Source organism: Eschscholzia californica, unplaced genomic scaffold (assembly GCF_041429995.1).
Source record: "Eschscholzia californica isolate CP2 unplaced genomic scaffold, dmEscCali1.0.p SCAF_3, whole genome shotgun sequence".
Lineage (NCBI taxonomy): Eukaryota > Viridiplantae > Streptophyta > Magnoliopsida > Ranunculales > Papaveraceae > Eschscholzia > Eschscholzia californica.
In genome coordinates, this window is record NW_028238420.1 from 27,615,498 (window position 1) to 27,630,547 (window position 15,050).

Consider the following 15,050-nt stretch of genomic DNA (forward strand, 5'->3'; position numbering starts at 1 on the left):
TCTAAGACTACCAAAACCACCATTGAAAATGCTCTCGAGGATCTCGACCTAAAGCAAGGTCTGCGACTGACCAGTCTGAAACCAAAAGCAAGGCTTTAGACTGGTCAGTCTGAAACCTCTCGGACTTGTTCGAGTCTGAAGCCTTGCTTTGGGTTCTAGATAGGTCGATCAGTGTCCTTTATGCTCGAGTGCCAATAGACGTTGTGCTAGCAACAATTTTTTTAGGTGCTTTTAGCCGCTCCCTTAATTTTATTTACCCACATCAATTCTAAATGTCTCATTACACAGTGAGAATGAAACTGACTCCAAAACCCTAGTGGATCTGTTGTGGGACGGTAAAGAAGAGCCGCAGTGGAGATTACGATATGATATAGAGGCCCTACGTGTCCTAATTCGGAGCCGCGAGATCACGGTCCAACATTGTCCTAATTCGGAGCCGCGAGATCACGGTCCAACATTGTCCGCGTGATTCCAATTTGGTCCCTCATTCCTTAGCAGCTTTCACTTTAACTTATTTGAATATCCAACCAGTAACTCTCTCAATGTAATGTTCACTTTTAGCCCTTCCTGTTTTAATAGGGTGTAAGGTCTAAGGATGTCTATTTCATTAACAGAATCTTATTTAAATATTTTTTCTAAATGTCTCATAACTGAAAATGTCTATTGAGCCTCACTATCTTTCTCTGTCCTCTTCCTATCTTTCCCTCTTTGCTACCTACTTTTATCCCCAAAATTCCTAATACCCTATCCTTCAATTATCTTGAACCCCACATCTAGTTGCATTCAAGAAAATGGATTTTGACTACTGTATAAAAACAAGGTATTGGAGAGAGCATTTTACATTTCTTTCTTCCCAGTCAGATCAGCAATAGAGGGAAGAGAAAGAAATAATGAAGATTTCAGGCTTTCTAGTTTTCATTTTCTTAATAATCTTCTATCTGTTACCCACTTTTGCTCATAAAAAGGTAAAGATTTTCTCACATTTCATCTAAATATTCTTCTTTTTTTGTTCTTCTTTTTCTGTTTTGGTGGACTATTATTTGATTATTGTTTTGGTACCAATTAATCTTTATTTTCATCACTTACTCTCTTAATTGCAGTCTTATGTTGTTTACTTGGGCGCCCATCCGCATCGCCATGAAATCTCGCAGATCGATATTGATCAAGCCAGGGATTCTCATTATCAATTATTAGGTTCTTTCTTGGGGAGGTGAGGAATTTCCAACCAATCTCTCTCTCTCTCTCTTCACCATTTCATTGACTTTTACAAATATTTACAGTAATGAGAAGGCAAAAGACTCAATCTTCTATTCATATACAAATCATATAAATGGATTTGCTGCTACCCTTGAAGAAGAAGAAGCTCAAGCAATCTCAAGTAAGCCATTACTGTACATTTATTATGCTCTAATTCCTCTGGTTTCCTCTGTTTTTCCCTAATCTTCCTCTTCTGTTTTGGCAGAACACCCAAATGTTATATCAGTTTTCTTAAACAAGGGAAGAAAGTTACATACAACAAGATCATGGAGTTTCCTTGGTTTAGAACATGATGGTCATATTCCTTCTCATTCTATATGGAAGAAGGCAAGATTCGGAGAAGATACAATTATCGGTAACCTCGATACAGGTAAGCTTGGTCTATGTAGATAGATAATCACTAACTACTTATTTTAATAACAAGTTTGATGTTCCATTGATCTTATTCTTATAATATTAATTAATATTAGTTTTTTCGAGTTTGACTTGAGTAATCCAATTATGCTTTTCCACATATCACATCTAACATAATATTCGAAGGTTCGACTATTCAATCATTCATTTTCTTTTAACTTTTAGAGACAGCGAGATTGTAACTCTCGTCTTTGCAGACGAATAATATAGAAACAAAATGTGATATTGTAACATCCTCTCTCCAATCCAATAATATAGAAACAAAATGTTACAATTCTCCTTCACAAATTATTAACTATAGTAGTTTGTCTTAATGGCAAGGGAAAAGCTAAGGGAAATAATTATTCCAAATATTATTAGTTTGAAATTTAAGTCATTCAACAAAGTATCTTTATTCCACTAATATATACCATGACCAACCCAAACCTCTTTTTGTTTTAAAATTTAACTTCATGGAATATGGCAAGAGAAAAAATTAAATATAATTTTTCACTTAAATCTAGTCAAAGAAGTAGTTCTTGTTTTCCATTTTGATCCATATCTTTAACTTATAAATGTGTATCAACTATGAGAACTCGAAAGTTAAACATTATAGTGAGGTGAATCCATCATTTATTGACTTGTGTTAAAGAGTATGAATACAATTAAGATAAGATTTGAATTTCATGCTTCTTGGATAGCCTTAACTGTCTTTATATGACTTTTTAGAGTCCATGATGTCCTTAGTTACGGTAGTATTCGGAACTATTCATAAAATGAATTTATCCGGTCTAGAAGATGCATCTAATTTTAATATTTAATATTTGATTATAGTTATCAAATTATGCCATATTGACAAAAAATTTCATCACTTTTTTTGTTCTTTGATATTGTTGTAGGGGTGTGGCCAGAGTCACCAAGCTTTAGTGATGAAGGAATGGGATCCATTCCATTAAAATGGAAAGGGATCTGTCAGAATAATACTGTCCCATGTAACAAGTATATTCAACTTTTTCTCACTTTTTTCATGATCTTCAATTACCAATAAACACCCTCTATAGTCATTCTCCTTTTAAATTTTATTGACCTAATTTTACTTTTTTTCTTTTTTCTTTTTTTTGTCCAAAAACCTAATTTTACTTTTTGGGAAGGTCTATAGTGCCCTTCAACATCTAAATCTTTTGATGATTTTATGATAATTGGGGCGCTTATAACAATAACATACCAAATTACCAATAAATGATTACAAAATTTAGAAGTAAATAGCTACCTAACTGGGGTGCTTATAACAACAAAATATCCCATTATTGGTTCATTCTGCACCACAAAAGTGTAAAGACCTAAACATAGCTCGGGTGTATGTAATTTCTTTCCAAAGTCTACAATATTATGTATGAAGACAAATTAATGAAACATTTTCACCATTTTCCGCCAAATGTGAATCAACTAGTTTTATTATTACACTTCACTAACACCAACTAATATACTATATAACAGAAAGTTAATCGGAGCTAGATACTTCAACAAAGGATATCTTTCATACGCCAAAGAGAAACAAGTCAAAATAAATTCAACGGTTGATTCCGCAAGAGATGAAGAAGGTCATGGGACCCATACTCTATCGACCGCTGGTGGTAATTTTGTAAGCGGGGCCAGCGTATTTGGTTTTGGTAATGGAACAGCAAAAGGTGGTTCACCTAAAGCTCGTGTAGCTGCCTATAAAGTTTGTTGGCCACGAATCAACGGTGGAGAATGCTTTGATGCTGATATTATTGCTGCTTTCGACGCGGCGATTCACGACGGTGTCCATGTTTTATCAGTATCGGTTGGTGGTGATCCTAGTGATTATTTTAATGATGGTATTTCTATTGGATCGTTTCATGCCGTGAAGCATGGGATCAGTGTTGTTTGTTCGGCTGGTAATTCTGGACCGCGGGATGGTAGTGTTTCAAATGTTTCCCCTTGGATTCTGACTGTTGGTGCTTCTACTATGGATCGGGAGTTCCCTACGTACGTTGAACTCGGCAACAAAACGAAACTCAAGGTATGATATAGATGAAAGGTATTTATATAGGCACTTCCGAGCGCCTCTGTGTTTGGGGCAGAGGCACCTATTAGCGCCACTTCACAAGTTAATTAACAAATGGTGCTGACTATAAGTGATCCTACTTTTTACTCTTTGCTCACGCTTCACTCTTGGCGCTCACACGGACTGGGGCAGTCCAAGGGCACCCGAATCGGGCTTAATCCGTACTGGGCTTAAATATCACAGATTCAGTCCGGTCTGAGTGTCCTCTCACTACCCTGTCTGCGGGCCTTGAACTGCTCAGTCTAAGACCCACAGGGAGTGCCAAGGGAGGGGCGGCCCCAGAGCAAAAAAGGCGGGGGAGCCTATACGTATCGTTCAACCAAAAAATGATCAATAGGATTTTGGGCTCACTAGTGGGCCTCAGGCCAAAAATGGGTCGGCAACTTCTATAAAGTGGGCTTGAGATGAGTGAGGGAAGTTGATTCTCAAGAAGGCCCAATAAAGCCTAACCCAATTATATGTATTGTTCATGTCTTTTTAATATGAATTCTAACAATTATATGTTACTTTTTTCATGTCCAAACCAGGGTCAGAGCCTGTCTGTTAAATCACTACCACCAAAGTCATACCTAATAGTAACGAGTATAGTTGCGAAAGCTGCAAATGCAACATCGCAAGACGCGTAAGAAGAAAAGTTTGGATTAAACTTAAACATACTGTTAAAATAATAACTAATCATCAAGTTGAAAATTTTATTGCAGTCTATTATGTAAGGCAGGATCATTAGATGAAAAGAAGGTGAAGGGTAAGATCTTGGTATGCCTTAGAGGACAAAACCCTAGAGTTGATAAAGGCCTTCAAGCATTGTTAGTTGGAGCAGTTGGTATGATACTTGCAAATGATGTTTCAACTGGAAATGAACTCATAGCTGATGCTCATGTTCTTCCTGCCTCACATATTACCTATTCTGATAGTCTTCAACTATATGCTTATATTAATTCCACCAAGTAAGGAAACATTTTTGTTCTTGTTAAATTTACGGTTAGGCTACTTACTCTTTTAGGTTAAGACCTCAAACCCCTAGCAAAGCGATTAGTCTAGGAGGTGGGGATGGAGCGGGGTCGGATCTACTTTGATCTTAGGACGGGACAAGACGAATAAAAATCTTAGGTTAGGTTATGATCTTTCATGTTATGACATCTAATCCATGAGTAGGTATTCAATAAGTTGTTTCTCGTGAAACTTCAAGGGGCCATAATCCGTAACGGAAGTTGTTAGGAAAAAAACATTTTCCTAAAACATTTAGTTGGTGTAATACAGTTTGTAATGTGTGTTTTCGTACCTTTTGTACTTTCTAAATAACTTTGTGTTCGTTTTCAGATCGCCGACAGTTTATATTACTCCAGCAAAAACTCAACTGGGTACAAAACCAGCCCCATTCATGGCTTCTTTCTCATCCAAGGGACCTAACACTGTCACACAAGAGATCCTAAAGGTCTTCAATTTTTTTTTTTTTGCAATTTCAGTTTAAACTCACTTTCGTTATGTATAGGGCTAAACTTAGGTTTTAGGTGTTTATTGTGTGCAGCCTGATATAACTGCACCAGGGGTGAGTGTTATAGCTGCATATTCTCAAGCAAACTCACCTACAGGCGTATTGCTTGATAAAAGACGTTCTCTCTTCAATTCACAATCCGGGACATCGATGTCTTGCCCTCATATTTCGGGTGTTGTTGGCCTTCTCAAAACTCTCCATCCTCATTGGAGTCCAGCAGCTATCAAGTCGGCAATTATGACTTCAGGTAAGAACTTTTTCCCTACTCAGTTAAGATGCGTCAAATGTGGATGAATCCGAATCAGAGATTTATATAATGCTTGTTTCTTCAAAATTGTTTTTCTCATTTCTGACTCGTTGAATCATATTCAGAGATACTGTTTATCTCTGGAAGATTCAAATGTGGGTGATTCGAGTTTTCAGATGTGTCAGACATAAATGAGTCAGATTCAAATTTTGTAAAAGAAAAAAAGAAAAAGACAGTACAACCTTAGACATTAGAAAACCGAAAAAACACTTGTTAATTTTGATATTGGGAAAAAGCTCTATAACTAAAGGACATTTTTCTTCTGTTTACAGCTACAACCTTAGATAACAAACACGAGACAATTCTCAATTCGAGCTTCGTCGGAGCCACTCCTTTCAACTATGGTGCAGGACAAGTTCGACCAAACGGTGCCATGGATCCGGGCTTAGTATACGACTCAACTCCAACTGACTATTTGAACTTCCTATGCAACCTTGGTTACAATGAGACAATTATCCAACTATTTTCACATGAACCGTATAAATGCCCAAAATCATTTAGCCTTCTTGACTTCAATTATCCTTCATTTTCTATCCCAAAACTCAATGGTTCAGTTACCTTGACTCGAACTGTTAAAAACGTCGGACAACCGAATAGCATGTACAAGGCGTTGATCCGCCAACCCATGGGGATTTTGGTATCGGTGGAACCAAATATATTGAAATTTGAAAAGATTGGTGAAGAGAAAACTTTCAAAGTAACTGTGAAAGCTTTGTATAAAAGTTCGAGTGACAATTATGTATTTGGAACATTGACATGGACAGATGGAAAGCACAATGTGAGGAGTCCCATTGTTGTGAAAACAGCTTAGGACTAATAGAGGAGAGCAATAATATTTTGATTTATATCTAGAATTCATATATAAATAATGGAAGAAAGCCAAAGGGCTTCTTTGTTTTATGACCCTCTTACTCCATGTTTATTCACTAGACGTGCCCGTCGCGAGATGATTTCATAAAACATTGTATGTGTAATAAAATCGTGAAGGAATTGAAGAAAATTACTTACAATTTCACAAAGTACTTTGGCCTAGGCCAGGAATTGTAGTATAAAAAGTTCCCTGGGCGTTTGTTAATGAATCTGAATGTAATGTAAAATAACCTTAGATGCTTTAAATAATGAGAAAATTTAGTTTCTGTGAAAACTAAAAAATGGGTAGTCAAGAAAAAACAAGCCACAACTCATCTGAATCTAAAAAATCACCCACTTGAATCATCTTTGTACATTCGAGTTATGGTTCCTCCGTGTTGTCGTTGAAGAGATGGGGTACCAGCAAAGTCACTCCCACGCCTATGTTAGTTCAGTGTTAAAGATGCCATGTGGCAGGACAATTAATAGAATCTTTCTGATATGATCGTATCTGGATAAGTAAGTGGATATTTGACCCTATCTGGCCATTTGCGTGACTGACATTTTTCTTAGGCTGAGCAAAGCTCAAGGTGTCAATCATACTTCTGCAGACCTTCCATGTCAGGGCTCAAGTCACAGAGACTTGTTTTGTCAAAATATCGTCCGTACATACCCAAAGGTCCGACATGTGTCGCTTAGGTCAATCTATTGCTTTTTGGTTGGTCAAGGATGATAAATACTTGGCTCAACAATAAGCAACTAGGAATACATAATAAAGGTGATGCAAACTCCTCACATTTCCCTAGTTCAACACTACAAAACGTACTCTTAAAGTGAGCCACTCACTATGTCAGAGTGGGGGATAAACTGTAATAGCCAAAAATTGTATTAGGTCGCCCCTTCTGCTTAACTGCCACCTAAGAACATCATCTGGGCCTAGCCCACTCGTTTACCGTTTTGACACTCTCCAATGAGGAAGTAACTGATCCACTAAAGTCCAACTATAGGCCCATATGAAAGTCTATCTAGATGAATGATTGTTTGTCGAGGGTGATAATAATCCAAAGACCCCTTGGTGACCCTCAACCGAGTGTGTCGGTTGTCGAATCAACCTTTATCCCAAAGATATCACCATGTACCTCTTAATTAGGTCGCTCTAAGACCTGATGTCGCCTCAATTACCTCGAAGACATCTCTAAATACGAAAAGTCTAGGTTCAAGGCGGTGTAATGCATGGTCTAGTTATTCCAGGTGATAGATGGACGACTTAAATGAGTTTCCCTTAGGATTCGAGGTCTTCCTCAAGCCTCTATAATTCCAATATAATTTAAAGAGTCATGCAAGCCCCTATAGATAAAATGAGATATCAACTACAAAGGGAAACGCCAGATATCGGCTAGAGCTATGCGCCTCAAATATCATCCATAGAACTTTATAACTCGAATATCCTCTCACAAATTTTACTGATCTAATCTCCTCTTTCGCACTTATTAGCTTTTAATCGATTATTCCAAACAACGGTAACTTATTTGTAAATTCCAATACTGTAAACGCCTTAAGCCTTAGTTGCTATCGATATTATCTTTGATTGAGATACCCAAGCCCAAGCCCAACATATACATGATTTTGTTTTTTGGGAAGGCTCCAAGAACGCATCCAAAAGTCTTTGATACTCACCAAACAACACCTATAGCCCACGCTCCGACCTTGATTGGTTTTGTTCCCAAATGTCTTTTCCCTCTAATTTACGAGAAGTTAATGAAGAAGAGAGCGGATCACAATTAGCAGTCATAAAGGAACAAATAGGAAAAGAATTACAGTATTGAATATTATACAGTCCTCGACTCGTACTCTAAACTATTTGTTTATTTGACCCAAACCACTTTCCTTATACTAGAAGGAGATCAAGTACAAAAATAAGGAGTGTACGTGCACTCATTATACAATGAAGTGTTTTCCCTATACCAAAGACAAGAAAAAAACCTTCTTCATTAGTATAAGATATCATATCCAACATACATTATTGAGCCTCTGAGCTTCAGGGCCATCAAATACAAATACAGGAAATAGAGAAGCGAGAGCTTGAGAGAGATTTTTGACCAATTATGTATTATGGAGGAAAATATAAGAGAAGATGAAAGATGGTATGGAAGAAGGTTAGAGAAGATAACAAAGATGCAGAGATCTTTGGTTCTTCACAAGTAATCCAAAGGTCCATAACCGTGTGGGCTAATCAGTCCGAGTACTCGCTTGAGAAGTTAATTGTACGGTTAAATGGTCTATACGCACGTAGTAAAAGTTCATTGACCATTTCCTGCCGCAACCTATCAGTTTTACGGGACGGGTATACTAGGTTTTTGCCCACACTCTATTATTCGATAGTATTAGGGGTCAAAATAGATGGTTGGTCACATCTAAGATGCCGAAACCGAATTAACCCTAAAAACAATTTTGGACATCAATAATTTGGATTGCTTTACGGTTGCACCCATGACAGCAAGGATAAAGCTTTAATAGAAGGCCGACACCATTATTCATTTCTGGAATTAAAAAACTTACCTCCAAACCGATCTGACTTCTTTTTCCATCCTCCCTTCCCCTTTTCTCACTCTTCTCTAATATTTAATCCCCCCCCTTTTGGCCTCTCTATTTCTTCTCTAGCAATCATCATCCTGATCCCTCTCTCTCTCTCTCTCTCTCTCTCTCTCTCTCTCTCTCTCTTACCCTTTTCTGTTTCTTGTTTAGAATAAACACCTCTTACCTCGTCGTCCCAATTGTTAAATTCATCAACCCATCTGAGCTCTGAACTAAGATATGTCTTACGCTTATCTCTTCAAATATATAATCATCGGAGACACCGGTAATTATTTACTTGATTTGATATCTTAATTTACTAATTCCGTTCAATTTCTCTACATGATGCATTATTATTGGTGGGTTTTCTCTTGGTTTTCATGTTTTAGGAGAGATTTATTGGTAATCTATATTAATTCATATGTTAATTGATTTGGATATCCTGGTAACTTTTAGAAGAATCTGGGATACCCTATGGGCTCTTACCCTTGATGGGTATTTCTTGATTTTGTATTTACTGAAGAGTGTAAATCTAGGTCAAGGGATTGATGTAATTGATTTGGATACACTGTTAACTTTTAGAAGAATCTGGGTACCCTAAGGCATAATTTTCATTGGTAAAGGTTTAAAGGGTCATTCTATTGCACTTTGTGTCTGACCCAGTGTTAGTTTCCTGATGATATCTGTAGAAAAACCGATCAAACTATACTTGATCGGAGTTTACAATTTCATTGTTAATTTGATATTGTCAGAATAGTCCCACATGGGAGAAGGGTGGTCTAGTAACCAAGAATATTATGTCTAGATCCTCTCTGCTCATTGTCAATTGGTTTTGAGTTGGATGACCTCAAACGTAACAGTTATGATGTCGACTTCGGAACGTAGTCATAGATCTTCGATGGTTTTGAACATGGATGCAACCTGGGAAATACTTGGCTCAGCAGAAAAATGTGATAATTTATTCTCATAGTACTCTATTTATATCGTGAAAGTATTAAAATGATCAATTTACATGTAAGATAATTATGTATATTGATAGAAGTTGAAGGCAAGAAATAAGTCTGAGTTGCTTCTGTGGTGAATGAAACGACTATTTCTTACTCGTGTGAATATTGCATTCAATATTTAGTCTAGTGGTGAGAAGCACGGAGATACTTTGATATAGCTATTGGATGTCTTTGACACTCTTGATCATTGTAAATTTTGTAATGAACTAACTTCGTTTTTTTGGGTTGCTCTAACTTTACATTTGTGGGGATGATTGTTGACTTGTTTATTTTGTTATTGGATGAACTTTCTTTTCCTCAGGAGTAGGAAAATCATGTCTTCTTCTGCAGTTCACCGACAAGCGCTTCCAGCCAGTGCATGATCTAACTATAGGTGTTGAATTTGGAGCTAGGATGATCACAATTGACAACAAGCCAATTAAGCTTCAAATATGGGACACGGTTTGTTTCTTGTCTTAAATTTTATATGGTCCTTTTTGGGGTTATATTGTATTCCTATTTATCCCTGCTCTTTATGTTTTATAGTTGGTTATAGAAAAAGAACTTCTGATACAGCTCCAGGTTTTTGGCTAGAGCTTTTACTTGACTTCAGTAACTTCACAATTTTATGCATCTCTGCCTGGTCATTTTATATTGTGAAGATTTATGGTCTGTGTGGACATGGTCCCTAAGACATACGTAACCCTTACCTGATTGATAAATTTAAGCATTGATTTAATGCATTCATGGTTGTTCTTTGTGGGTTTTTATATGTTTTAAGTGTTCCTTGTTTATCAAGTCTTCAACTGGAAGCTTCAATGTTTAACGTGATATTCCTCTTTCATGGGATTGAACATTCTTATGTTTGCCCCATCTGTGTTACTGTGTATGGTATGTTTTTTATTTAGGAAATTGACGCCTTTCGCTTGCTTTATATCTGTAGCCCTGTAGGGACCTTTTTTGTTTCAATACTTGGATATATTTCAGTCTTGTAAGATGTGATGGTAGAGTATATTTATGAGCAAATGCGGGTCCTGCTTTTACTTCGTGACCTAGACCGTATTCTTCACTCACTATTGAACAAGTGTTTCCCCATTCTGATCATTCAGTCATGATTAATATTTTAATAGTTGTACTTCAATAGTTCAATTCTCATCATTTCTTTGAAACCATCATAATATCGTAAGTTAATTGTAGTCTTAGTTCCATAGCAATGGTAGTACGTTGTATCATTTCTCTTGTCGTATTGAATTTATGTTTGATTTAGACAAGCAAAACTGCAAAATTAAAATCAGCCGTTTTGATTGGTGTGTCCCTGAGAGATCTGCTCTTAGGGTATCTCGATTTGATCCTGGGCCGGACTTGGGAGAGGCTGAGCCAGGCAAAAAAACTGAGCAAATCGAAGATCCGGAGAGCTAGTTGTTTGCTGGTTCATTTTCTTCTTCATACATACGTAAATTACTAAATTATAGCAGTGTTGCTTCATTAAACAAGCACTTTATTATCTGAGACTTCGTTACGTCTGAACTTGTTTCGACATCCACATGTTACTAGGTCGAAAGTGATACAATCTTATGGTCATGTTAATCTGGTATAATACCTATATTCTTCCTGTGGTTAAAGTTGTAATCTTAATAACTTGAATCATAATCCAACATCACATCCATTAGATGCTGCAACAGTTTTTAGTAATTTTATTTTCATTCATTAAAGTTCCATAGTAACGCCTACGTTATAATGGCATTTCCATGCGAGGATTGATTATTTACTAATGTTGAAAATTATTTGGTATACAGGCTGGTCAAGAATCATTCCGATCTATTACAAGGTCCTATTACAGAGGGGCTGCTGGTGCACTGCTTGTCTATGATATAACCAGGTATTTTATTTATTTGTGTAATATTATGCAATAATACCAGGGTATCTCTTCAAATTCTTATTTAGTTTGATCTCTATCTTATTTTTAGGAGGGAAACGTTTAATCACCTAGCTAGCTGGTTGGAAGACGCAAGGCAACATGCAAACGCAAACATGACGATTATGCTTATTGGCAACAAATGTGATCTCGCTCACAGAAGGGCTGTGAGCACAGAGGAAGGTGAGCAATTTGCCAAGGAGAATGGCTTGATATTCATGGAAGCCTCTGCAAAAACTGCTCAGAATGTCGAAGAGGTAAGGACCTTATTTTCATACCAGAAGATGATTTACATTGAAACTTTTTCTCCAAGTCTTTTGCTAATTATTTTCTTGGAATTGACCTTTCTGAAGGCATTCATCAGCACAGCAGCAACAATCTACAAGAAAATCCAGGAAGGAGTTTTTGATGTATCAAACGAGGTTAGTCATTATATATTTCTCAAGTTCATCTGGATTGGCTTCCCTACCCCACGTCCCCACCCCCACCCCCACCCCAAAACCCACTCCCCAGCCATTTCTTTGGGTTTGTGTCTTGAACATGTATTTGTGTTTGTGCTTAATATTAGTAGGTTTTTTGTCTCAATTATTTAAATTTATGAGAAGTTCTTGACCGGGCAAGCACGTTGAAATAAATCTTACATGAGTGTGAACGTTACTTGCCTTGCAAGTCTAAATTGAGATTAGAGAGTGATATCACTCCTTTCAACAAAGAAAAAGAGAGTGATATCACTTGTGACTACTAAATGCATCCATAATAACTGGTTACCTGCAAAATGCTTTTTAATAGATATCCCATCTGTTTGTTTTGTGTGTGAATGTCATTACGTGGTTGTAAGTTTTTTTATATTTTGAGCAGAAAATATGCCTTCAAATTCGTATTTTCGATTGGTAAATGGATTGTTTTGGTCCCGTTTTGAATTTGCTAGGAGTCGAATTATAAACCTTACAGTTTTACATATAATGATGAGTCTCTGATTGATATATTAGGTTGGAAGGTTGTATACAAACCAAATTTGAATTCTTCAGGATTTATGGTTATACTTTCTGGTTAACTTTCATCATGAAATTTGACTGAACCCATATTTAGATAAAAACATTGGAGAAGCACTTGCAATTTATTCATTTTTTCTGCCATTGTTTTCAGTCTTATGGGATAAAAGTTGGATATGGAGGAATTCCGGGTCCGTCGGGAGGAAGAGATGGATCTGTATCACAAGGAGGAGGCTGTTGCAGTTGAAATTTGATAACCTAAGTGAACAAGAATATACTGGCTTTTGTTTCCTTTTATAGTGAGTACCTTTTGATATTTTTGCCCTTATTGTGTTTACTAAAAACCTTATTAGTATTTCATTGTGGTTTCTCTAAAGATCAATGAAGTATGAAAAATTAGCAAAAAGTGAAATTTGTACAATTCCCACTGGTGTTTATTCGTGACTCATTGGTTTGCTTGTAAATTCAGACTACTTGATTTGGATTCAATTTGTTCACTTTGATCTGATTTTTTCAGTACTTGCACCCATCATTAACTTTCTCATTATCTTTTTATCCTCAAAATGATAAAAGAAACACCTTTGAGTGCTCATTAGCGCCTTTTAGTGCACATAAGATTTGATTAAATCGTCTGATTCAGAGAGATGATAATATTGGCGCGTTCTCAAGAAACCACTTTCTGACATCATCAATTTGGCGCGAAGGGGGTTGTCACTTTAGCAACCTCATATGTTCATTCTCACAAATTAAGCAACAATCAAAGCATTGACGCTTAATAACATGTGCGTAGACGGACATGTAACTCACTCATCTAGGGGAAAACGAGAAGGATGTTGATGCACCGACCAAGATATCAACAACCGTTGAAGGGTTTGCAAACGCATGGATCTGTTAACATGTGCGTAGACGGACAGGTAACTCACTCATCTAGGGGAAAACGAGAAGGATGTTGATGCACCGACCAAGATATCAACAACCGTTGAAGGGCTTACAAACGCATGGATGTTGACGAGGACGTTAATAGAGTTGGATCCTGAAATATCACTCCCTAAAGGTAGGTACAAATGAACCACCAAAATTTATAAAGCTGATGTCAGGTCGAACTTAGCTATTAAGGGGGAGCAAAAAGATTTTGTCCAACATTCAGTTCAGTGGGGTGGGATTAACTTACGGGTGTTTTGATCATAAGAACTATTAAGAACATAAACAAACAAGAAATGGGGAAATAATACTCCCTTCAGATGGGCTAAGAGCATCTCCAATGCAACACTTAATCTTAGAAACTCTGAGTGCCACATAAGATTTTTAGAGTTTTTTCTTAAAACTCATCTCCAATGCAACACTCTATTTGGATCTCTAAGATGACGTGTCGAGGGTGGAATAGAGATATCTCAAGAGGAACTCATCAATATTTCATTTTCAACCAATAGAATCGAGTCTTCTATATTTTTTAAAATAACTAATTATTTATTAGCAAAAATAATTAAGCCACATAAGTAAATAAGATAAGTTTAGAGTTTTGCATTGGAGACAAAAAAAATTGAGGATCTGTATTAAGGCCACTTAGGAGGGAGATTCTCAATTGGTACTTGAGACATATGATGAATAGAGATTTGTTTGAGTTTTGCATTGGAGATGCTATAAGGGGATCCCTTTCTCCGATCACCAGATGTAAGAAACTACTAATGGAGACTTTTTACTGATTACTCAAAGGTGAAAAACCACCACCACCACCACCACCACCATCCATCATCATCATCATCATCATCATCATCATCATCATCATCATCATCTCTCTCTAAAGCTTTCAACTCCGAAACTTAAACAAAAGCTTAAAAGAGAGAACATGATTTGTTACTCCACAAATGTTGAGTAGATTTCTTGACTGTTCCAATGAAATAGCTTTCGCCACAAAACCAGAATTATTCCGGTGTACGCAACAAATCATATCGTTTATATATATATATATATATATATATATATATATATATATATATATATATCGCTATTATTCCTTATATCAAGGTGTGTCTACGTCTACTACTTGTGGGTATAGCGGTTGGACACTCACGCTCCAATAAGGATTTTTTTTTGTTTGGGGCATAAATCAAATGTTACTTTAATTGAGACAGAGAAATTGGGTTATTTTATTTTGATACGAATCCTAGGTTAAACTTTAAAGGTATGAGTAAA

The 15,050-nt window shown here is 36.6% G+C and overlaps 2 protein-coding genes across 2 annotated transcripts; both read left to right on the forward strand.

The window, feature by feature from the left end:
- Positions 1-588: 588 nt before the first annotated feature.
- Positions 589-6,560, forward strand: LOC147549311 (subtilisin-like protease SBT5.4). The gene is made up of 11 exons (XM_086668985.1): positions 589-965; positions 1,101-1,210; positions 1,281-1,378; positions 1,463-1,627; positions 2,550-2,649; positions 3,148-3,694; positions 4,267-4,361; positions 4,441-4,686; positions 5,060-5,174; positions 5,268-5,481; positions 5,814-6,560. The coding sequence occupies exons 1-11, from the start codon at positions 891-893 to the stop codon at positions 6,350-6,352; spliced, it is 2,304 nt and encodes a 767-aa protein (XP_086525111.1). The 5' UTR covers positions 589-890; the 3' UTR covers positions 6,353-6,560.
- A 1,855-nt stretch (positions 6,561-8,415) lies between these two features.
- On the forward strand, positions 8,416-13,346 carry LOC147549312 (ras-related protein RABB1c-like). The gene is made up of 6 exons (XM_086670523.1): positions 8,416-9,250; positions 10,273-10,412; positions 11,747-11,829; positions 11,918-12,122; positions 12,219-12,287; positions 13,012-13,346. Exons 1-6 carry the CDS (start codon positions 9,205-9,207, stop codon positions 13,102-13,104), a joined length of 636 nt encoding a protein of 211 aa, XP_086526649.1. The 5' UTR covers positions 8,416-9,204; the 3' UTR covers positions 13,105-13,346.
- Positions 13,347-15,050: the final 1,704 nt, after the last annotated feature.